The 25,145-nt window shown below is 43.7% G+C and overlaps 1 protein-coding gene across 1 annotated transcript in view; it reads right to left on the bottom strand.

Annotated features, from left to right (window-relative positions):
* ME1 (malic enzyme 1) overlaps positions 1-23,237 on the bottom strand; it is a 140,700-nt gene extending 117,463 nt beyond the window's left edge. Inside the window, exon 1 of the mRNA XM_048495245.1 lies at positions 23,033-23,237. Coding sequence (XP_048351202.1) covers positions 23,033-23,134 — 102 coding nt within the window. The 5' untranslated portion in view covers positions 23,135-23,237. The remainder of the gene's footprint in view (positions 1-23,032) is intronic.
* Between the last annotated feature and the right edge of the window lie 1,908 nt (positions 23,238-25,145).

The raw sequence follows: 25,145 nt of genomic DNA, 5'->3' as shown, positions 1-25,145 counted from the left end.
GCTGAAAGGAAGGGGCACAGATAGGTTGAGGGGGGCAGTATTTCCCTCATATGATATGGGTAAAGCATCGCTGTTCAAGAAATATGCTCACTGAGAAAGAGGCATATTTTTAATCTGAATCTAATAACCCTAGGAGCTTCTCACCCACAGAACAATTCCATCCCTCTGGGGCTTAGAATCAGCAACAGATATATTCAAACAACAATTTCTGTTTCCACACAGGACACACTGCGTAAACACAACTTATCAGTTTATCTAAAACAGCACCTGCTTTAACCATCAGGCTGTGAACTCATTTATAAAGTCTTCTCAGAGATGATTCCTTCATAGCCTGCCACAGCACAAAAACCCTTCTCTGCACTGTCAGATCCATATCTAACTGAGCAGGTTCTGCTGCTTTACTTAGAATAGTGATCTCAAACATGGCAGCTGCCACAGTTTTTCCTGATCCCTTTGTGCTTCTTGGGGATAAAATCCAAAGAGCTTTGGACAGAAAATATCAGGGAATGTTTGGGTCATACCCAACCACCTGGCTGACCTCATCATTGGTAACATGACAAATCTGTACCCTTGGTTCACCTCAGACTTTCTTATGTACTTGGGCTTACCAGATGCTCCCAGTGCAATAGCAAACAGCAAGCCCTCACCTTTGAAAACTGAAACAAAACAGCATCTCTTGCTCAAAGCAAAGAGGTGATCCAAGCCGTTCATTCCCTCCTTAGTGTAGGAGGTACTTCAAAAGAGTTGAAGAGGTAATGCCTTTGCATCTGCAGAGATCACCCATTTGGAAAAGGCTGCATTCAATGGTCAACAAGAGAAGTTACTACCACCACCACCACACCGCCCACATAGAATTCATAGAACCTAATACTTATCCCCCCCCCCCATTCCCAATAGCTTTTAAAATAGCATTTTGTGATCATCCTTGCTCCAGTTGCAGCCATTTTGCAGTGGCATATTTATCCTTTCTCAAAATTTTAGAGGCACCCACAGACTCAGTGAGTTTTGGGACCCATGTTGAGCGATCACTTGGACAAGGAAGAGCAGGGAAAGCTCAATCAAAACAGTCTTCTCAGAGCACACAGATAAGCATGATGAGATTGTCCCTCTTCCCATTCTTGTCTGTACCCCAGTAGGGCCAAGCTGCCTTCATACTGATTGTTTAAGTGTTTACATAGCTGCTTGCAAGAGATTTGATATGCACTAACAAGATGCTGGTAAAATGCTTTCACATAAACCTCTAGACAGACTGCAAGGAACTGTGTTGTTTTCTGATCATTCCAAACATTCTTAAAGACCAGAAGGTCAAAGTCAGCTAGCTAAAAATTTATATCAGTCTAAGGATCCCATTCTCCAGGTGGGACCTGCAGATCCTTTGGAATTACACCTCCTCACCAAATTACAGAGACTAGTTCCCCTGGAGAAAATTGATGCTTTGGAGAATAGCCTCTATGGCTTTCTATCCCACTGAGGCCCCTGTCCTCATCAGTTTCCATCACCAAACCAGAGGTGGGATCCAGCAGGCTCTCACAGGTTCCCGAGAGTAGGTTACTAATTATTTGTGTGTGCCGAGAGGGGGTTACTAATTGGTGATTTTGCCACGTGATTTTTGCCTTTGTTACGCCCTCCTCTCAGCAGTAGCACGCAGAACTTGAAACAGTCTAGCAGGAGGTGCTCCGGCGTGCGTGGCAGCCTGCGTGCATTCGTTTCCTGCCCAAGGACCGGCGCAGCGGCTGCGTCCTTGCCACAGCCCCACCCAGGAATGCCCCGCCCCCAGAATGCCCGGCCACGCCCCCGTTGTGCCCCACCCAGCCACATTGGTGCTACGCCACAGCTTGAATCCAACCACCATGGGAACCTGTTACTAAAAATGTTGGATCCCACCACTGCACCAAACCTCCAGTTTCCTAACCTAGATCTAGCAACCCTACCCCCTACCTGCCAGTGGCCAGGGGGACCTTGCAATCCTATTTTAGCCCCATCCGAATGACCAATTATTTCTTGTCAGGCAACATGTCTTTTTGCATCTTGAAAGCAGGGACAATCTTGGTGTTTCTGAGACCCTGAGCAAAAGTCCAGGATCAGAAGGTGAGGCCTCAGAATCACTGCCACCACCACCATCCCTGCTGTTCCACATGTTAGGGCCAGGCAAGGAGTGGTTCTTACCCCATGCAGGATAGGTGGGATGCTCAGGCCCAGATTGGGCAGGTGCAAGTGGTAGCAAGAGTCTTTTGCTTCTTATTCCTCACCTTTGAAGGGGTGGGGCTAGCTAGAAGCTAACAAAAGCCTTTATTTTAGTGGCAAAGAAATGTTTCCTGTTCTCAGGTCAAGAACTTGATAAATTTGATAAACAGTAAACTTGTACATGAAATTTATTTTTTCCTCACAATAGTTTAAATGATCAATTTTCATCTTAAACATTAAAAATAATGGGTAATTTATCTTCCATCTACAAGCTAGCTGCTGATATTTTGTTTTATTTCGCAGATAACTTCTGGAATGAATATACAGAGTAGTGGCATAAGACTGACTGATAGTTTTGAGGCAGAAGTAGCTGGGGCAAGGGCTTTTACTAGTGTGGATTTAAACAGTCAATTACAACTGGCAGATGAAATATTTTATTGTCTATAGCACTGTATTCTGTTTTAAAGTGTGATATGGAAAGGAAGTATATGAAATACTGAATGCACAATTTGATCATAACAAAATTCCTAAAACTATTGCTATATTTGCCTAACATCAAATGCTTGTTTCATCTTTTTTTAAATCACAAGTTATGATTTTATCATGGACGTAACTAATCCAAATATTTTTGGAAAGAACAAATCTTAAAAAGTAGAAATCTTCGGTCCGCTCAAAAGGTAACAAAATAAATTAAATTCCCCGTCTTCTGCTTCTCATGTCTCATCTGGCTAGTAAACATTCAATTCAGCACATTTGGTGAGAGAAAACTTTATCTGTAGTCATCCCTTAGGATCTCTTTGTGGACCTGTTCCAGATCTCTTTTTAAAGCCAAATCTGTTTCATGTTTCCTTGTACACACTAATATTTTCCATGTGCAGTGTTTTAAAGCTGAAGCCAGTCATCTCATTCATTATGAAGCTCCTTCACAATGGTCACATGAATGTCTTTTCTTAAAATGACTTAATCACCAGAAACCCAGTCCTAGATTAATAGTGCATTTAGGAGTTTGTTACTAAGACTACACTGCAAAGGTATCAGAATTGTCAACATTTGGAGCAAAGCCTATCACATTAATTTCTAAGCATATTGTAAATTACTAGGAATGCAGTTATTACATCAAAGCTTTTGAAACATCCAAAAATATCTGGCCAGTTTAATGTAACCACCTTTGGAGGGGGAAGCTAGTTTTTTAAAAAGAAGATTGAATGAGCGGCTTCTATGTGAACCACAGAAAGGAAACTCAGAGGTCTTCTCTCCTACCATAACTGACAGCATATGACAGAGGTAGCTTCTTTCTCTTGCTTTGTAAGCCTTTATTAACAAAGGTCGAATCCCCACTTGAAATGTGCACGCAGATCCAAACCTGTTCGTTGTGAAACTGTGTCCTCTTCATCAGATTTTCTCCCTCCCCACTGCAACGAGCACACAGCAGACACACCCAGTTGCAGAAGTCTTAGCAATCCCCACTACCAGGTGAGCTCGCTTTGCTGGTCTTCCATGATTGGCTGGCGTGCCTTGATGGGGCGGGACCTTTCCCCACTGCGGAAAAGTACATTGTAGGGGCGTGATCAAAAAAACCAGTGTGTAAAAGTTTAACGTTTAACTGTTTAACTGTGCAAACAGTCAATTGTTACCTATGTAAACTATTAACGATTCAAAGTTACACATTTGACTGTTTAACATTTGCATCCCCTTCTATGGCCAATTGCAAAAGCGGAAACGAAACCAAGGAAAGGCTGCATGCGCATCGCAGAGCTGATTGGTTAGCCCGAATTCCACGTCACACTCCAGGGTGGGAAACAAGTCAGGGTTTCAACCCTCATCCCTCCCCTCGGATCAGCTCTGAACTGCGTTAATGGGGTCTATGCCACTTGCAACCAGGTCCTGCCGGAACGCGGATTAATGGGGAGAACGAGCGCCAGAAACTGAATCTGCCACGCAAGCAATGGGGAGGTCGTCCCTCAAACCTGGTTAGTTTGTGTTCTGAAACCTGGCTAAGACAGTAGTGGGGATTCAACCAAAGACTGCCGCTTGTGTAGAAACCCAAGAGTTGCCAGATAACTTCCAGGGAACTTGCCAAAGATGGGAGGGATAAAATTCCTGGAGATTTGGGGATGACCTCTGGGAACAACTGGGACCTCAATGGATACAATACCATAGAGTCCACCCTCCAAAGCATCCATATTCTCCAGGGGAACTGATCTCTGTAGTCTGGAGATCAGTTGTGATTCCATGGGATCCTCAGGTCCCCCCTGGAGTCTGTCATTCCTAGTTCAAAGTATGGCAGGAAGCTCTGCTCACAAACTTATTGGTGGATACTGATATACTTCATGGACCTTTGGGACTCTGCAGAACCTAGAATGAAGACACTGCTATGGGGCTCATAATAGCTGCTTCAACACTGTACAGAAAAGTCATGTGAAGACATGAAAACTGACACAACTGCTAAAAGACACCTATAGATGACCAGTGCCAAGTGTTTTCAGCATTTAGAAGTCAAAAAACAAATTTATTTGTTTATCTGTTTGTTTGTTTATTGGATTTATATCCCGCCCAATCCCCAAAGGGATCTGGGCAGGTTACAACAAGCTTAGAACATTAAAATATGGCACTCAGCTCAAACTGAGTGAAAACATCATTAACAACCAGTGACCCATGCTGGAAAATGATGCTCTTCTCACAGTCAATGGGAGGCAAACCTTTTCTGGCCCAAAGACAGTCTCCAACCAGGGCCTGCAACAAACCAAGATCTGTCCTCATACTCATTCACTTGTTCATTTGCCAACGTTATACATGCCCTTCAATGTCAGCAGTGCTTTATGTTTATCATTTATTGTAACATTTAACCATGATCTGTTTTCATTTAACCATGATTAAGCATTACATCTGGATACCTAAACTATGTTCAAGGATTGCTTGCAAAGCATGGTTCGTTTTAAGCACTACACCCAGGGACGTAGGTATAGATTTTTATGGGGGGGGTCAGGGGGGCCACACCCCCACCCGCCCCAGGGCATGGCCACGTCTCCCCAAGCCCCGCCCCTGGCCTAGCGCTTATAAAAGCAGAGGCATAGAGGGAAAATGGCGCCTGGTGCAAAAATTTCACCCCCCCCCCCCCCCGGGCAGCCGCTGTGATGCTGGAATCCACTCCCAAACAGCATCACTGTCAATGGTATTTAAACTAGAGAACCCAAATTCTCCTTTTAAATCCACCTTAAAGGGAGAATCTGGGGTCCCTAGTTAAACAACATTGAAAGTGATGCTGTTTTGGGGTGGATTATCCCCCACCCTGAAACAGCATCACTTTCAATGTGGTGTAGTGGTTAAGAGCAGGTGCATTCTAATCTGGAGGAACCGGGTTTGATTCCCTGCTCTGCCACTTGAGCTGTGGAGGCTTATCTGGGGAATTTAGATTAGCCTGTGCACTCCCACACACGCCAGCTGGGTGACCTTGGGCTAGTCACAGCTTTTTGGAGCTCTCTCAGCCCCACCCACCTCACAGGGTGTTTGTTGTGAGGGAGGAAGGGCAAAGAGATTGTAAGCCCCTTTGAGTCTCCTACAGGAGAGAAAGGGGGAATATAAATCCAAACTCTTCTTCTTCTAAACTGAGGACCTCAGATTCTCCCTTTAAATCCATACCGAAGGGGGTGGATTTAAAAGGAGAATCTGGGGAAATTTGGGGAATGCCTGCTGTCAGGGGTGCAATTGTTAAGCTAGAAGCACCAAACTTTCAGAGTATCTTTAGGAGTCTCTCCTAATGATACCAGCCAGGTTTTGTGAAGTTTGGTTCATTGGTCCAAAGTTATAGACCCTCAAAGATGTAGCCTTCATCTTCTATTAGCTCCCATTGAAAACAATGGAGGATGGGGCACTCCCTTTGGGAGTCCATAGCTTTGAACCCCTGGACCAAACTTCACAAAACCTGGGTGCTATCAATAAGACACTCTCCTGATAATACATCCCAGGTTTAGTGAAGTTTGGTTCAGGGGGTCCAAAGATATGGACCCTCAAAAGTGTAGCCCCCATCTTCTATTAGCTCCCATTGGAAACAATGGAGGATGGGGCACCCCCTTTGGGAGTCCATAACTTTGGACCCCCTGAACCAAACCGCACCAAACCTGGGTAGTATCATCAGGAGAGTCCCCCAAACAATCCCTGAAAGTTTGGTGCTGCTAGTCCAAACAGGCCAAAAACCAAAAAGCACTAAAATGTTTTAAAAACCCACAAACGGAGGGGCAGAGCTTCGGACATGAATGGGGGGGGTTTCAAACCTGAGAACCCCCCCCTACCTACGTCCATGACTACACCTATACTGAGTAAACCATGGTTAAGGCCATTTCCACCTGCAAGGTGACAAACAAGACTCACTAGTAACTCCAGAGAAGGGCTTAGCTCAATGATTTTACTGTACACTGCGAATCCTAAACTTAAAGTATGTAAACTATGTTCAAACTTTATTTCTGCCACAGTGAACCTCCTTTCCTGTTTAACTCCATGTTATCTGCTGCTTGCTTCACATTAATAAATGTAGGATCTTCATATTAATAAATTTACACACACACATTTTAAAAGACAGTTAGGACAACAAAGCATTCTGCATTTGAAGTTCTTAAAAGCACACTGCAGCAAACAGGCAAGGCATTTTTAGACATGTCTAACCTGAAAGAAAGGTACTAATTGGATCTGTGATCTGTGGTTTTAGATCAGATTAAAATCTTAACAGCATTTTCCCAATACCTTCTAGTAACAGAACACAAAGTACTGAACTCATCCTACAAGCACCGCCAAAATTTCAAGAGCACACATAGCACATCAAAGCATTACATTTGTGACAATAGGTAGTTGTGCTATACTTTGTGGAGATCTTATCATGATTCCTAAGGAAAAATAAAAATATCAATCTTTTGCACAGGCCTTTAGCATTTTGAACTGCAAGGGTTCCAAAAATCAACATGGGTGAACTGGAATCATTCAGGGGGAAACCAGCTTCCCCCATATATATGAGATTTTATATCTGAATGTTGAATTGGCTTTTTAGATACTCCACCATAACCACTCTGCTTAGAAAAGCAACAGACAAATAAGGCTGACTTGGTCCCTTTCCACACGGGTCAATAAACCTGGCCTAACCACGGGATGAAACCCGGGTTGGGGGGGGGGACTTCGCACGGATCCCACTTCTAATGCGAGTCTGCATTACAGTGTTCCCCCACCCCACCCCGTTTTTTCAAGAATCGCAATTTGTGTGATTCTTTTGTTTTAAAGTGCCGCAGCCAAGAAAACAGCCAGGCAGGAGGCACATTATGTGGCTGCGCTTTCCTCTTTTCTTTTTAACTCTCGGCTCCCATCTGTGGAGCCATGCAGGCACTTCTGGGGACATGAGGCATCAGTAAGGCTCTGGGGGTTCTTGTGTGCCTGCTTGCGTAGCTGCAAATCGATGGGAGGTAAGTTAAAAAAAAACATGGCTCCGTGCAAAAGCATACACCCCAGCTGATGTGCTGGCTGACCACAGGATGGGCAGCCATGTGAATGGCCCAGGGCGAGGACGGATTCATCCCACCTGCAACCCGCTTTAAATTTGCTGTGCGGAAAGGGCCTTGGTTCCTTTCTTCTCTGCACTGGTTTTCCTCTTCGCTTCGACCTCTTTTTTTTTCACCTACATAAACCATTAGGAAAAACAGGAAGCAGCCCATCTCCCATGCTAACAGGTCTGTTTCTATTATATTTTTTGAGAGTCATTGGTCCACACAACACAAATAAGACGTCCTGGGGACAAACACACAAAAAGGCATCCTGGGGAAGAACTCCACACAGCTTTTTCCCCAAGACGTCCTCAGCATGCCTTATTTAACCTCAAGTAATCTTTTTTTGATGATGCTAAAATGTGCACCTTTTTTCCTGAAGTAGTCTGCAAGTCAACTCTTGACTTGGGTGCTGTGTGGTTTCCGGGCTGTATGGCCATGTTCTAGCAGCATTCTCTCCTGACGTTTCGCCTGCATCTGTGGCTGGCATCTTCAGAGCCACAGATGCAGGTGAAACGTCAGGAGAGAATGCTGCTAGAACACAGCCATACAGCCCGGAAACCACACAGCACCCAAGTGATTCCGGCCGTGAAAGCCTTCGACAACTCTTGACTGTCTGTGTGAGGCGTCTTATTTTTCCCACCAGGCTGTTAAGTTCTCTGATCAGTTTCACCCTCAGCTTGCACCTGGCATTTTGTGTGCTGCTGAAGGGATTCTCCCTGCCTCCATTTGCTGAAGCTTGCCCCAGGATGTTTGCTCTGCAGGCTTCAATCCTAGGCACCTTTTGAGTCCAAAGAGTACATAGTTGTACTTAGTTCTTCCTGCTAATTTCGGCAATATATAGGGGTGTGTTGTTGGGGTTTTTTTTTTTTTTGGAGGAGCTGTATTCGAAGATACGCAGACATGCACAAGAGAATTGGCTGCAATTCTCATATGCATGTCTGCGTATCTTAAAATACAGCTCCTACAATTTTTTTTAAAAAAAATGGAAAACTATATATTGCTGAAATCGGCAGGAAGAGCCGAGTACAACTATGTACTCTTTGGGCTGAAAAGTTTCCTAGGATTAGAGCCTGCAGAGCAAACGTCCTGGGACAGCCTTCAGCAAATGGAGGCAGGGAAAATCCCTTCAGCAGGACACAAAATGTCAGGCGCAAGCTGAGTGTGAAACTGACCAGACATCAAAACGGTTGGGTAGGAAACATAAGATGCCTCCTGAGTTCTACATTCCTCACTGCCAGGCAGCAGATGTCTTGCAGGTGGCTGAGGGGGGAAGGGGGCACTGTAAAGCATTTTTATTTTATTTGTGCTATTCAGAATTTAAAAAAAGAAGTCACCTCTTTTTAAAACGTCCCCTAGATGTCTTATTTGTGCTGTGCAGAATGGATTTCTAAAAGGATTTTAACTCCCCACACTAAATTAATGAAGCTAATTCAGATCAACTGACAGCTGGGTTCATAAAACGACAGAAATTCTATATAAATACAATGAGTAGCTTTAAAAATTATGCTTTTAGTTCCTGTAGAGTGAAGTAATCAGGTGCTTGTCATATGAATAAGAATGGTCAACCAGGCTTTAACAATCAGAAACAATAACACAGGCTTGACAGTTGAATCCAAAATGCACAGCCATTTTTAATATTTAGTGAAAACATAATTTTTGTATCCTTGTAGAAGTACTAAATGGGATTATTCAAACAGTATAAACCAAGAGTTTGGGAAATGTCCAACAACTTTGACAACAACTGAAAACTTGGAATAAATCTTCGTCTAATTTTTTTTCCCCATGTTGTTTAAAACAATATTACTAAAGTGGCCAGGAATGTGTTCATGTGATTGTGGGCTGACCTAGATTCCAGATGGTTGCATCTCAAACAGCGTTCAGGCTCCTGAAGTAGCTCAATTCTCAGTACAATCTTGACACGGTTCTTAAATGCCACTTGGGTCTTCACTATGCTACTGTAAATCACACAAACTCAACCAGCTTATTCTATCATCTAACAATTAATATAATTCTTGATAGATTATTCTGAATAATGAATGATCTGCTCAGTTTAATAGCTTCGTTAATTTAAGCATAGGGAGATATAATCCTGTCAATGACTCACAACGAATATCATAGAAACTGACCTGCCAGGTTTGAAAAGTGATCTCTTTGCAATTACACTCACCCCTTATACACATTTTTCAAATGGGCAAAATGGAGTATTCACATCCAGACTTCCAAAGATGCAGAAGTGCCGTTCACAACAGGCCAAAGTCAGCAAAATAAAGCAGGGGCGTAACGAGGCAGCCCTGGGCAAACTGTAGCCCTGGGCAAAACCTGAGTTGGATGCCCCATGGGCGGCCACTCCACCACAACCAAATTTCTTTTTGCACCAGGACATATGCCCGTAGGGGATGTATTTTTAGATTATATCAGCACTATTGGTTTTCAGCATATCATCAGGAGACTGTCTCTATAGTGATTCTGTTTGGTGAGGTTTGGTTCAAGGAGTCCAAAGTTATAGACTCCCAAAGGGGGTGCCCCATCCCCCATTGTTTCCAATGGAAGCTAATAGGAGATGGGACCTACAGTTTTGAGGGTCCATAACTTTGCCCCCCCTGAACTAAACTGCACCAAACATTGGGGGTGCCATCATGACAGTCTCCAGATGATACCCTGAAATTTTGGTACTGATACATCCAAGAATGCCCTCCCTGCAAGAACATCCCGAAATTTGCCCAAGAATCTTTGTTCTGCATTGAGTTTTCTGCATTGCTGTCAATGGGGGTTGCAGGCTGTGGGGGGCACATTTCTGAAGGCACAGTCTCAAAACTTTCAGGGTCTCATCAGGAGACTGCCCTAATGATACCCCCCAAGTTTGGTGAGGTTTGGTTCAGGGAGTCCAAAGTTATGGACTCCCAAAACTGTAGCCCCCATCTCCTATTAGCTCCCATTGGAAACAATGGGGGATAGGGGCACCCCCTTTGGGAGTCCATAACTTTGGACTCCCTGAACCAAACCTCACCAAACTTGGGGAGTAGCATAAGGACAGTCCCCTGATGATACGCTGAAATTATGGTGCCGCTAGCCTAAAAACTGCGCCCCCTGCAGGCCACAAATGGAAAACCACTAAAATACCCAAAAACGAATCCAGCATTTTGATGCCCCCCACAAGGTGATGCCCTGGGCAGCTGCCCATCTTGACCAATGGGCATTACGCCAGTGAAATAAAGACTAGTCTTTTGGATAATGCACACTCAGGAGTAGTGATTGTTGTGTATAATTTTATAGCTTGATATTGTTATTGTATATAATGAGGGCCAATTGGATCTGCAGTTGTGTTTTTTTAATGCCGTTAAAGGTTTCTGATTCTGAACAGGTTGAAGTTTTAGAGGGGAACATAAACAAATGCAGATTAATGAGGTTTGAATAAGAAAAACTGTTCTATTATTAATACCTGAATTGCTTATTAAATATATTAAAGAACATTCTTCTTTCCTGAACCCCAAGCTGGAGCTAGAGCATAAAAAGAGTGTCACATTGGTGAAGAGCCACAGGTAGTGTATTAAAAAGCCATACATGGCTCCTGAGCCACTTATGGAATGGCCTGCTACCCAGAAAACCCAGAGAAAAGCAGCAGGGTGGTCACGGGAGGACACTCATTGGTAAAGAGAGTTCCTCTATAACTCTGATCCTCTGGAACTCAAGTGTCATCCATACCCTGTTTCAAGCAGGTTTCTAATTCTGCTGCACAGCTGGCAGAGAAGAAGAGTCAGGGGTAGAGAAAGCAGAAAAGCTTGCCATCCATCAATATCAAGTGCAAAAGTTGATTCCTAATGAAATAGTACACTTGCAGTTATTTCCTAGAATGCATGGTGTTTGTTGGTTTTAGATGCCAAAGGGATTGGTACATAGACACTCAGCTATATAGCTATTAGGCACAGAGGTTAAACTATGAAATGCCTTTGATTAACAAAATGCACAAACTGCTTCAAAGGAGCAGCAGTGGCGTAGTGGTTAAGAGAAGGGAGCCTTGAATCTGGAGGCACCGGGTTTGATTCCCCACTCTGCCACCTGAGCTGTAGAGGCTTATCTGGGGAATTCAGATTAGCCTGTACACTCCAACATAACGCCAGCTGGGTGACCTTAGGCTAGTCACAGTTCTTTTGAGCACTCTCAGCCCCACCTACTTCACAGGGTGCTTGTTGTGAGGGGGGAATGGAAAGGAGTTTGTAAGCCCCTTTGAATTCCCTACAGGAGAGAAAGGGGGATATAAATCCACTTCTTCTTCTTCTTCAGCTATATATAGCTTTTGGCTACTGGTAGCAACTATTACCATCCCCATACTGTTAAAGAAGTGTTTGGATTTACACCCCATCTTTCTCTCCTGTAAAGAGACTCAAAGGGATTTATAACTCTTCTCCCTTCCTCTTTCCACAGCAGACACCATGTGAGGTAGGTGAAGCGAGAGAGTTCTGAGAGAACCATGACTAGTCCAAGGTCGCCCAGCAGGAATGTAGGAGTGGGGAAACAAATCTGGTTCATCAGATAAGACACCGCTGCTCATGTGGTGGAGTGGGGAAATCAAACCTGGTTCTCCAGATTGGAGTCCACCTGCTCTCAACCACTACACCACACTGGCTCTTTCGTTATGAAGAGAAAATTCAAAACAACAAATATAAATGTTAAAAGTTAAATAACTGTGATGTGCGGGAGGCCTATGTACTCACTACCTGTAGAACACCTAGAAACTGAAGGGAAAGTTTATAGTTCAAAATGAATCTAGATCCCAAAAATCTGAGGATGTTGTGTGTGTCCCCTCAGTAGGGAAAAAAGGCTCGTCACAACAACCTTTACAGAAGTTTCATCATCAGGACCAATATTGTCTACTTCGAGCTGTACTTTGCAGTTCTTACTAGTACTATTAAATAATTTTTTAAAAAAATCACTCAAAAGTATTTTGAAATTGATAGGAAACTTTTGTTAAAAAATAATGGTCTTCCACAAACTCTTTAGTTGTTTCTGATCTCACAGAAGACATTATCGGCTGAGGAGGGTTGCTCAGTAACATGTTCCAGATGCCTTTCTTCTCTTGCAATGTCTGACTGAGCATAGCTGGATTGGGAGATTTAGAAGAATCACACAGTTGGAATAGATTCAAGGGGCACTTATGGGATGCAAAAATGGACTGTACTGACAGTAGCTGAGTTTAATGGGCTATACCAAAGTAAAGGTCTGGGAATTCTAGAATGAAGGATTGCAAGACTTTTTTAAAAAGCCTCTAAAATACAGAGCAGCGGAAAGAGAAGGAATGATCAAACACAAGCAAAAACTAGAAATAAAAACTGAAGTTACTAGTAATAAGAACTGACTATAATTAGAAATTCTTAAGAAGCAGTACTAACAGAAGGCCAAGCAGTCAGACAGCCATATATATTAGAAGTTAAAAATAAGATGTGTGCAGTGCCTTATATCTGAAACTGTTGTTCTTAAGACGGATGGGTGTTGTAACAGATTTTCAGGACAAAAAAACAAACAGCCCATATACAGTGCATCTCAACGGAAAACAGGAAGCTACAATTCTGCTTCAACAGCATTTAATTAAAATAGAATTCATTTCCTTTTCTGTTCCAGCAAGAAATTCAAATTATATTCAGATCTGTTCCACATCATTTTGTGTTTTTCATTGGAACCTCGTTTCTTTTCATTTTCTGAGTGTTAAAATAAAAATAGAAAAATATTAAATTAAGCCATCTAACACTCCCTTCATACATGGTTACTTCTTTTTTTGATAAGCGTAGAGCTCTATCCACAATTTAGATTTTTCCTGTAAAAGCACATATTTTACAAAGAGGTTAAGAAGATTAGGTCCACTCTGCAGAGCTTTCAGTTTACATATCAACATTCTGTCTAGACCTGGGATTGCCAGACTCAATAAACCTTCCCAGATTTAAAAAAGAAAAGCTGTGTTCAACAAAGTCCTGCAGCTCACATTACCTTTAAGACACAGATATACATAACTGTATCTTAAATTGTGGATTGATGAAATATTTCCTTCTAAAGTTATGTTTACACACCACGTGATAAGGACATATCCATCCTTCACCTTAAAGAAGTAAAAAAGAGAAGCAATCTTCCACAGGAACAGTTTGCCTGCTCATACTCAGCTTGCAGTGCAACAAGATAAAAACAAAACAGAGAGAGCGAAGGTACCTGAATACACATGGTGCTTTGTTATGGGACTGTCAACTTTCAGCTGTGGTGTGGGAAACCCCCGGAATTACAGCTGATCTCCAATCTACAGACATTGGTTCCCCTGGGAAAAAAATGGCTGTGTTGCAGGTTCACTGGCAAAAGTCCTGCCAAAGGCCCCTCCCGAGGTTCCTCACCAGATCTCCAACAATTTCCCAACCGGGAAATAAGAAGTAGATATTAGCATTTTTTAAAAAAAGAAAAAAGAAACAAAGTTACACTACAATTTCTGATAATTATATTATATCAAGGCCAACATAGCCATATGTAACACAAGCCTAGAGTCACTAGATCTAGGCTGGGAAACTCCTGGAGATGTGGGGATGGAACCTGAGGAAGACCTTAGTGGGTTCAGTGCACACAGCTCATCCTTCAAAGCATCCATTTTCTCCAGAGAACTGGTCTCTTCAGTCTGGAGATGAGCTGTAATTCCAGGTGATCCCCAGGTTTCACCCAGAGGCTGGTAGCCCTAATCAAGCTACATTTCTGTGGCAAAATGGAGAAATGAAACCACCATTGCTTAAAACAGAGATACAGTACTTTTACCCACTCAAAGTCTGGGACACAGATATGTGTTTACCACAATACAGGTCAAGATCATTTTTTAATGGAAAAACACCCATTCCCTTCACTTCACCATTGCAAACTGCTCCCTCCCAAGTCCACTTTGCAGAAGGCTAACATGTCACATGGAAGTTTTGCTGACCCTAAGATTGGGCACCTAACAACTGCAATAAAACAGATGGCCCTCTGATTCATGGTCCGGCTGAAAGCTACTTCATACGGTACCTGGAATTGGCAGCAATTGGATTGGGTGAATCATTTCTCTCCACTGATGAAACATTTGAAAGATAAACTTTTACATCCCCTCAGGGCAAGATGTACAAGTTCAGATACGTGCATGCATGGCAGCATAACTCATGGAAAAGAAATGCACACACTCTTCAACAAGAAGCAGATATGTGCAGGTTAGTCATGCTTCCACTTCCTCACTGTAAGATTGGTTTTGGATACTACATTAGCTGCACACCTAAGAAAATCAGGAAAGACTTGTCACTTTTCAGGTTTTTTTGGATGTCTCAATATGGGACACGCTCGTACCATCAGTTTACAGGAAAAGTAATGGCAAAGCTTATCCTGCTCAGGAAATTCCAGTGGTGTTACACTAAGGTTCATTATGCATGGAACGCTTACCTTGGGGCTCTTCACTGCACTGTGGCCTTGTAGTGGGGTTTCCTTGTGTTTCTCTATTTATATGCGAGGAGCCACTCACTCCTTGCCACATAGTTTGCTGAATTCTCCAGGGTCTCTGATTCTCCAGGTTCTCTAAACTCCACCCACCAATTCAGTTTTAAAAGCACGGATCTCATCACACCAGGTAGAGCCAAGATTCCTGGCTTTGTCAAAGCTTTAAGATTATTGTAGTTAAATCCATATTGTAGTTTTTCCCAAAATAATTCCTCTCCCCACATGAAAGAGGCAAAGAAATTCCTTGGACCACATACTGCTGAAGAAGGGTACAATGCCCTAGAGCTGATATTCTGTCCCCCTCCCCTCCATACACACACATACACACTTCATGTTGCTGCTACTGCCATGGGAGAAGATTGTTTTAAAATAAAGGTTTGTTTGAAATAAAAAAAATTTAAAGCCCTCCCAATCATTGTGGAGGGGGGGAAGGGTTTAGCAGGGGAGGGGAGGGAGAGCCAAAAGGAGACTCTGCTCTTTGGAAAAGCCAACTCTCTGTTATTATATCATCAATATCACAATATGAGCATTTAGAGAAGCAGGAAGGAGCCTGCAACATTGAAAGGAGAGTTAAGGGGAAGGCGTGGACAGCAATGTGAAGGAGTGGGATGAGTGGATTTAAGTAGGCTGGCTGTGGATGGAGGGAAAATGTCCAGGACGAAGCCACACTCACTGGCAAATCTTCCCACACTGGCAGCAAAACAAATTAAAACTCACACTAGAAGTGGTCTGGCTTGCCACAGAGAGAATGAAAGCGAAAGCAGGGCTCCAGAAAATACTTCTGTACAAGAAATCTTGTTGCAATGGACATTCACCCCCACTGCACAGCAGACACCTTGTGCATAATCTGCCTACAATACTGCAAGAATAATGCTTCCAATGGGTTGTCAAAGTTCCTAGATACTTTCGTACCATTATAGGAAATAACTTTTATTGCATTTATGTTATGCAAATCAGTGTCCTTCTATGACTGGAGCTATAGACAGGTTTATATTATATAAAAAGTCAGTTTTGATGTGCCATTTGAAATTCAGAATGTTTCTTTTTCATTTTCAGAATGTTATCCTGTTTCCCCGAAAATAAGACCTACCCCGAAAATAAGCCCTAGCATGATTTTTCGGGATTTTTTGAGGATGCTTGAAATATAAGTCCTACTCCAAAAATAAGCCCTAGTTACAGATTCCCCAGCGCAGCTGATCTGGTCACGTGAGAAGTGCAAAATCATGGGGGAAAAAAATACATCCCCTGAAAATAAGCCCTAACGCATCTTTTCGAGCAAAAATTAATATAAGACCCTGTCTTATTTTCGGGGAAACACGGTATATGTCTAGTCTTTTGTGAACAAACCATGAAAAAAACAGGAAGGCCTGCCCTTAATTTAGATACATAGCATGTTTTTATATGTATGTTTATATGTTCACATGCACACATATGCATATGTTAAGTATGACACAAAACATTTCTACAAATTGATGTGAAATTTTGTCCTGGAGCTTCATTCATTATCTTCCATCTGGCATAGAAACTCGGCAGGAGATCAGGAGTGATGTTTTACAACTGGTTGGGTAAAATCCAGGAAATTGTTTTTTTTCATACAGTGGCTACTTTTATTATACTTCAAAGCAGTTCAACTTCATTTTACTGTATATCCAAAAGCAAAAGATTTCATACTTTGGAAGTGGATGTGGTTTTTATCAGCTCTCTACTGATCGGGGGGGGGGGGGGGGTTTCCACCTGCACCTAACTTTAGAAATGCTCATTCAAGATCAAACTATGTTTCTCAAGCATAACAAATAGGGTTCTCAGAAGAAAAAAACCTGCAGAGTGGCTTTGGAAAAACACTTTAAAAAAATTAAGTGCACAGAAGGTAAGCTAGTTCTGCAGATTTTTATCTGTATTTGTTCTTGGTATAGGAGCTATCAGCCTCTGGAAAAGACTTCTTGCTATGCCTTCCAAAGTTCTTCTTACACTGCATTTTGCTAAAGAAATATGACCAAGCAGAAAATAAGAACTATAACAGCATACAGCTCAACAGAATCCACAGTGCAATCCTAAACAGATTTGCACCTTTTTAAGTCCATAGACGTCAATCATGTGGAAAGGTGCAACTCTGCTAAGCACTGCGCTTTAGGAAAACTACCAACACAGGTACAAGAAAGCAAACACTATGCAACAAGCAGAAAGGAAGTACACACATCACTTCCAGATGACTAAGTAGCCAAGCCACATACTGCAGGAAAGGGCAAAAAGTACTCACAGACACTAGTGTAATGGATCTAAAAAATAATTTCATTCTTATTCCACATACTGCAGCCATGGCCTGTGAAACAATTAAAACTTTTCCAAAACTTAAAAGTTATAGCTATAGCATCAGAATAAAAACCAGAAAATCCCCTTCAAAAACATCCAGGGGTCATGAACCCAGTGGTGTACAGGGGAGGAGGGGGGCGCTGGGATCATTTGACCCAGGTGGCATTAGCCTGGGTCACACGGGAAGCATTTTTGCCCCCAGCCCCCCCCCCCCCTTCTTCCTGTGCCCAGGCCCTGGCCAAAGTCCTAGTCGCTCTTTTTTTGCATTGGAGCTGGTGTGCACGCTTCTCCCCTAGACGCACTCCCAGCTCCCTTGCCAGCTCCTCCCTGCTCAAACTTTCAGGGCAACTTTCCAAAGGTATGCGTCCCGTTGCACCCGTGTTTCCCTGGCTGGAGGAGGAGGCAAATTAATGACATCAACCTCCTCATTACTCAAAAATTCAAGGAGACTGTCTGCCATCAAAAATGTTTGTTAATGCAGCATACAGATTTATTCAAGAGAATGTTTATTGACTGTTTTTTTTAAATCCATTTTTATAAAGTTGCTATATATTCAGGAATGGAGAAGAGGGTATTTACAGGTGCCAACTAACAAGTGCTGTACAGTACAGGTGTCAGTTTCTCCTGCAAGTCAGCAGGACCAATTGTCTCCAAGTTCAATTGTGAAAAACAAAATAGTAAATGCACTTCTCAATGCATTTTCCTCTAATTATATATAATTGTAAACAGCCTAAGTGAAGCAGCTTCCCACCTGCTACTGTGTCATGTGTGTACAGTGCCATAATATCCTTTTCCAGTCACTCTCCTTAGAGGGTAAACAGGTCAGTTTGATTAAAATCTGTATTCATAAGCAAAGTTCTCATTTTATTTAAAGACGCTAACGACTGTTGTTTTTTCACTTGAAATGCATAAGCTAGACTACTTCGCCTTGGAAACATTTCCCTGTTTTTGATTTAGCTGGTGTGACTATGCCAAAGCCTTGTAAAAAACCACCAATAATGACGTATTACTTGGTATACAAAGCACTTTACCTAATACACCAAAATATTCCATTTGCTTTCTCTCAGACACAACACAGTTACTGTTTATATTTACCACAGATAGTTCATTATTTTTTAATTTTTTTCTGTCAAGTCACAATCAACTAGGGGTTTTCAAAGGCAAGAGACTAACAGAGATGGTTTGCCACTGCATGCTTCTGCATTGCACCCCGGTATTCCTTGAGATTTTCCCATCCAAATACTAACCAGAGCTAACCCCAATTAGCTTTTGAATAGTCTGGGCTATCCAGGTCATGACATATCCAGGTCATTCATATTAGCAACTAATTAATCCACAGTGAATAACCAAACTAGCAGTTGCCTGTCCCAAAACACAGGAACTTTCCAGACAACAAAAGCCTGGTTTTGATTTAACAACCAGCTCCAATCAGTGCCAGTAGTGTGATATTCACATAGTGCACTATGGCCCCTTCCACACATGTAAAATAATGCGTTTTCAAACCACTTTCACAACTGTTTGCAAGTGGATTTTGCCATTCCGCACAGCTTCAAAGAGAATTGAAAGCAGTTTGAAAGTGCATTATTCTGCACGTGCGGAATGAGCCTATGATTCAGATAAGCCTTTCTAGAAGGACATATGCTCTAAGTCTAATTTACCTCACACAATTGTTGTGAAAATAAAATGGAATACAATAATATAAATTGTGTTGGGTCCCTACTATGGAAAATGCAGGGTCTAAATGATTTTTTAAAAATAGCTGACATTAGAGACAGCTAAAAGCTCGGTAGCTCCTCCACATGAGCAATGGACTCAAATTTGGTGGACCAGGTTTGTCCCCCCACTCCTAGATGTGAAGCCTCCTGGGTTACCTTGGACTAGTCACAGTTCTCTCAGAACTTTCCCAGCCCCACCTACCTAACAGAGCATATGTTGTGGGAGTGGAAGGGAAGAAATATGTAAGTCGCTTTGAGACTCCTTACAGTTGAAAAAAGCAGGGTGACTCTTCTTCTTAGGTAGATAAGTAGGTGGGTGAGTGGGTGAGAAGGAGAGAATGAAGCAATGAAAGGTGAGGATATGAAGGCTGCCAGGAGAAAGAAAAGAGGAAATAATGTAGGGAGGGGAACACAGAGGAAAGTGAGGTGGCTCCAGCAATTCCTTGCAGGTTGCCTACTGTGCAACAAGGCCTGGCGGCACCCAGCACAATACAGACTGCCAGGGAGAGAGGAGGGGAAGCTGAAACCAGGGGGCTGACAAAGGCAGGTTGTCTGATGCCTGGGAAGGAGAGAAGAAAGCAGGAGAAGGGGAGAGGCTTTCAGGGAAGGGAAAGAGAAAATGGTGGGGGTCCCCCCCTTCATGCAATATTCTCATCAATGTAAACTCTTAATGTATTCAACAGGTAAAGCATGTGTAAGCATGGGTCATTACTGACCCATAGGATGACTTCACAATGTTTCTAAGCAGACAATGTTTGCAGGGTGGTTTGCCATTGTCTTCCCAGTCATCTACACTTTACCCCCAGCAAGCTGGTACTCATTTTACCAAGCTTGGAAGGATGGAAGGCTCAGTTGTGAGCAGAGCTTTGACTGCAGTATTGCAGCTTACTGCTCAGGGCCATGGGCCTCCTTAATGTATTACTGTGAACAAATTTCATAGACTTAACTCTACCTCCCAACTATTTAGGGTTTCTACTAATTCTCAGATTTATATAGCACTTACAAGATTCAAAGCACTTCATACAACCTTGTCTTGCTGTAATCATTATAACTATCCTCACAATGTAGGCTAATATTATATCTATATTGTACAGCAGGCTGAGATAAAGTAGCTAGCTGAACTCCTAGTGAGTTCAGAGTACAGGCAAAATTTGAACCAGAGATCTTCTGGATGAGCCAGACCATCTTGCTAATTAAAACATTGCTTAAACTCTCCAGAACTCAATCTCCAGGGTACTCAAGTTCTATTCAGCTTGAAAATTTCTACTCTTTTGTGAGTATGAAGAGTCATCAGGTCATAACCAGTCTATGGAAACTCCATAGGGTTTTCAAGACAAGAGAGTAACAGAAGTGGTTTGCCAGTGCCTTCCTCTACACAGAGACCCTGGAATTCCTTGGTAGTCTCCCATCCAAATACTAACAAGGGCTGCTGGCCCTGCTTGATTCCAAAATCTGACAAGATCAGGCAATCCTGGGCCATTCAAGGAACAGCAGAAGCGGAGCAAGAGGAAATTGCACCTGGGGCACGCGTGTGCCCCTGCTGCAGCGGCGCCCACCCCGGAACGCCCCCTCTACGGCCCGGCCATGCCTCCACCATGGCTCCGCAGTCCCCCCCCCAGTCCCATGGGCGCTACGCCATTGGGTAACACCTCTCTTCTTTTACCCATCCCTAACTGCATATATGTTGATGCCCATCTTTTCCTGCTTAATAATTTCCCATGCAGTACCATTCTAACACGTCATGAAAATCCAAATAGATTTTTCCTTCATCCAAGAAAAAAAGGCACGATTAGGATAGCATAATCTATCCTTGAATTCATGCGGTCTCCCAATTCAGTTCATTATCTTTCAAAAATAACTTCATATTTTAGTTTCCTTAGAGTTTTGGTGGGTTCTGCACAGCACAAATATAATGTATTTAGGATGCTACCCTGTTTCTCCAAAAATAAGACATCCCCTGAGAATAAGACGTAGTAGAAGTTTTGCTGAAATGCTAAATATAACATATCCCCCGAAAGTAAGATGTAGCAAAGTTTTTATTTGGAAGCATGCCCATCGAACAGAACACCAGAGCATGCAGCTGTGGAGCGGAAAAATAAGACATCCCCTGAAAATAAGACATAGCGCATCTTTGGGAACAAAAATTAATATAAGACACTGTCTTATTTTCGGAGAAACAAAGTATAAAAGCGTTATGGGGAAGAACTTCATACTCTTTCCCAAAACAAGTTCAGCCAATTATAATTTTCTCAACCCGTTTTTTTTTCCAAAAATCGCTAAACTAGCAATCCCCGCCCCCCAATCCAGGTTGAAGACAATTCCTAACTGTTGAGCAAACACCAGCAGGCAAGAAACACTTTATTTCTCCCGCCCAAACCTTACTTTTGTTTCCATTGCTCACGCCCGCCATTTTGTGTGCTGCAGGAGATTCTCTGTGGAGATTCCCCACTAAGGTTTCCTCTGCTTGCTGCTCACCCATTTGCTATTTCACTGTCAAAAGTAGATGAATAAAGTTTTGGTTAGCCTAGAGATCCCATGCACGTGTTGTTTTTCCTTTTTGATTGTTTGTTTTGAGGGGGATGTCTGTGAAGCTACAGTAATACAATTAGAAAAGCTGCAATATCTGCATAGTTGTGTTGACGCAGCTTCACAGACATCCCCCTCAAAACAAAAAAGGAAAAACAACATATGCATGGGATCGCTAGGCCAAACAAACTTTATTCATCTACTTTTATTTATTCATTCATTCATTCAATTTTATAGGCCTCCTCATCCCCAAAGGCCAGTGAAATAGCAAATGGAAGAGCTGCAAGCAGAAGAAACCTCCATGGGGAATCTCCACGGAGAATCTCTTGCAGTACACAAAATGGTGGGCGCCACTATAAAACCAACAACAGCTCCATGCAGCAGGCAGAGGAAAAGAAAAGGTCTGTTTTTGGCTGGCCACACTTGTGTTCTCCCATGCTGCAGGAACACAAAATCCCAAAAATGGATCTTTTAATAACATCCTAAAGTTGATATATTTATGCTGTGCAGAATCCATCTCTATCGGCCAGCTATGACTGTTTATATCCAAAAGTCTGCTGGGGAGTGGAGACCGCTTGTGGAAGATGTTGCTTGGCAGAAGGTTAGAAAGTGCAGTGAGGGCTCTGTTAAGTAGCTGGCACCGGGAAGGCAATCGCATGAGTCCAACATGACAGAGGCACTCTCTAGTTATGCTGAAAGCTCCCGGTTCGCGTGCCAAAAACCAAGGGCTGATCAGAGCCAAGCTGTTGCTCGCCCTGAGAAGATCACGCCGTGATCAGTACTAGCCGCAGGGTCCTGGAGTTTGGGGGAGAAGCGGGGCGGGGTGTGCACGTGGGGACGAGGTGTTCAGCCGGCCGACTACCCTGCCTGTCTGTCACAATTTACATGTTCCCCCACCCCACCCCCCAGTCCCCGTATGTCGTGTGTGGTGTAGTTTGTGGGGTGTTGAGTGTGGGACAGAAAAAACAACGAGGGGCGTCTGTTTCACCAATAGACCCGAAGAACTCAGCCTCGGTTTGAACTCCCATGAAAGGCGTGGAGCGCTTGTTTTGTTTGTGTTTTTCTCCTTTCCGGGCGAGCTGGGGCGGAGCAGAAAATGCCGCCCGGCTTAGCGTTCAGTGCAAAAGGGAAACCTCCCAGCAGAGTGATAATAACAACGCCGCCACCGAGGCGTTTACTTCTGAGCAAAACTCGAGTTGGGACAGTTTACTGGAGCCCGTTCAGTCCCAAGCAGACCCACCTCCCAGCCTCGCATCTTGGCCCCAAACAGTCCCGCCACTTACCCATTACCTTATTTAACTGCGGGTGGCGGAGCAGGTCGTAGCCCTTCCGCGAGGTCCATAAGAGGGACTGGGGGGCGTTGACAGCGGCTCCCATCGGCGGGGTCGGCATCGGCGGGGTCAGCGGCGAAGGCAAAAGGCTGGCGAGTCTCAAAGAGCCGTTGACGTCTCTCGCGGAATGCCGGCTGCTCCTGCCGTGGCCGCCTCTTGGGAATAAGGCGGAGGAGGAGGAGGAGGAGGAAGAAGCGCCCTGACAAGGCGCCTCCTTGCACGGCAGGGGTCAGCAGGGCAACCAGAGCCGCTGAGTCACTCCCCGGGAGGCGCTGAAGCAGCAGCGGGAGGGGCGAGGAAGGCAGGGGTCAGGCGTGGCTGGGTGGACCGGGTAGAGGTGGGTCACGGGGCAGACACACTTTTCCAGGACCAGGAATTGGGACTGCGGGGTGGGAAGGCTATGAGACAAGTGTGTAGTCTCAGGTGCGCACATCAGCACCTGGGCATGAGGGAAAATCCTAATAACTTGGCAGCATACCATTCATCCCTCTCCTTCTCTGCCCTCCAATGTGATATTCAGGCAGGAGTTTGTCACATTTCCCACATATGAGGTGGACTAGGGGGAGGGAGAGAAACTGCCCTAAAGTCAGTTAGAAATTAGTCCAAAAATGAGACCCACAAAATTTTCAGGGTTTAAGTCTTCCAGAGTGGAAGCTCCCTTTGTCAGATTCCTTCATAGTGTCTGACAAAGAAAGCTTTGGCTCTGGAAAGCTTGTTGGTTTCAGAGATGCTACTGGATCTGAATCTAGCTGTTTGCTGCAGCCCACAGATCTACCCTCCAAAATTCCCTAAAATCAAGCCATGATCTTGCCTGAGCAGCAAATGAAGAAGAAGAAGAAGAGTTTGGATTTATATCCCCCCTTTCTCTCCTGCATGAGACTCAAAGGGGCTTACAATCTCCTTCCCCCCTCACAACAAACATCCTGTGAAGTAGGTGGGGCTGAGAGAGCTCCGAGAAGCTGTGACTAGCCCAAGGTCACCCAGCTGGCGTGTGTGGGAGTGTACAGGCTAATCTGAATTCCCCAGATAAGCCTCCACAGCTCAGGCGGCAGAGCTGGGAATCAAACCCGGTTCCTCCAGATTAGATACACAAGCTCTTAACCTCCTACGCCACTGCTGCTCTCAATCTTCCTGTAAAGGAGACAGCTATTTCTGAATAGGGGTTCTCTGCAAACCTTATAGGGTCTTTTTACATCTACCTTAATCAAAGATGAAGAAAAGCCAAATATACCTTATGTTCTGGGAGAAGAAGGACGCTAGGCCAAGAAGCACATTGGTGGGCACTGTGAAACTCACATGATGGGAAGGATCCCTGCTCTGAACACTGCACCATATTGGCATTCACAATAGTTGCTAGGTAGCCTCTATGAGTTGTCCAAGTGGGAGATGTTAAGCAAAAGCTGTTCAGGAGTGTGGGGTTTACCTGGGCCTTCGGAAGATTTATACATTCATGCTTTCAAGGTTTAATCTGAGCTGTCTAAGATTCTGTGAATATACTGTTATTGTCTCAGGCCATGTGAAATATTAATTTTTGTTTAAAGAGTGCTTTTGAGCATCCATAACATGTCAGTCATTACATCATCATATTGTCAAAGGCTTTCACAGCCGGAATCACTGGGGTGTTGAGTGGTTTCCGGGCTGTATGGCCGTGTTCTAGTAGCGATTTCTCCTGACGTTTCGCCTGCATCTGTGGCTGGAATCTTCAGAGGATCCTGCTACTAGATGCTACTAAAATGCTACTAGAACACGGCCATACAGCCCGGAAACCACTCAACACCCCATTACATCATCCCCTGAAGTAGAGTGATAGATAAGTGTGAATTTTGGGGGCAAAAACTTTGGTGGGGAGCTAAAATGATCTGGAGAAAGGATGCTTTGTGGGTAGGGTTGCCAGCTTCCATTTGAGGCCTCCTGTTCCCTAGAATTTCAGCTGATTTCCAGAGTCTAGAATTCTCCTAGAAGAAATGGCAGACTCTACACTACAGCATCACATCCCCATTGAGCTCCTTCCAGTCTCCAAACTGCTCTCTCCCCAGATGCTGCCCCCAAATCTCCAGGAATTTCCCAAACTG

The sequence above is a fragment of the Sphaerodactylus townsendi genome, linkage group LG01 (assembly GCF_021028975.2).
Source record: "Sphaerodactylus townsendi isolate TG3544 linkage group LG01, MPM_Stown_v2.3, whole genome shotgun sequence".
Lineage (NCBI taxonomy): Eukaryota > Metazoa > Chordata > Lepidosauria > Squamata > Sphaerodactylidae > Sphaerodactylus > Sphaerodactylus townsendi.
This window is presented reverse-complemented; position numbering and strand designations above follow the sequence as displayed.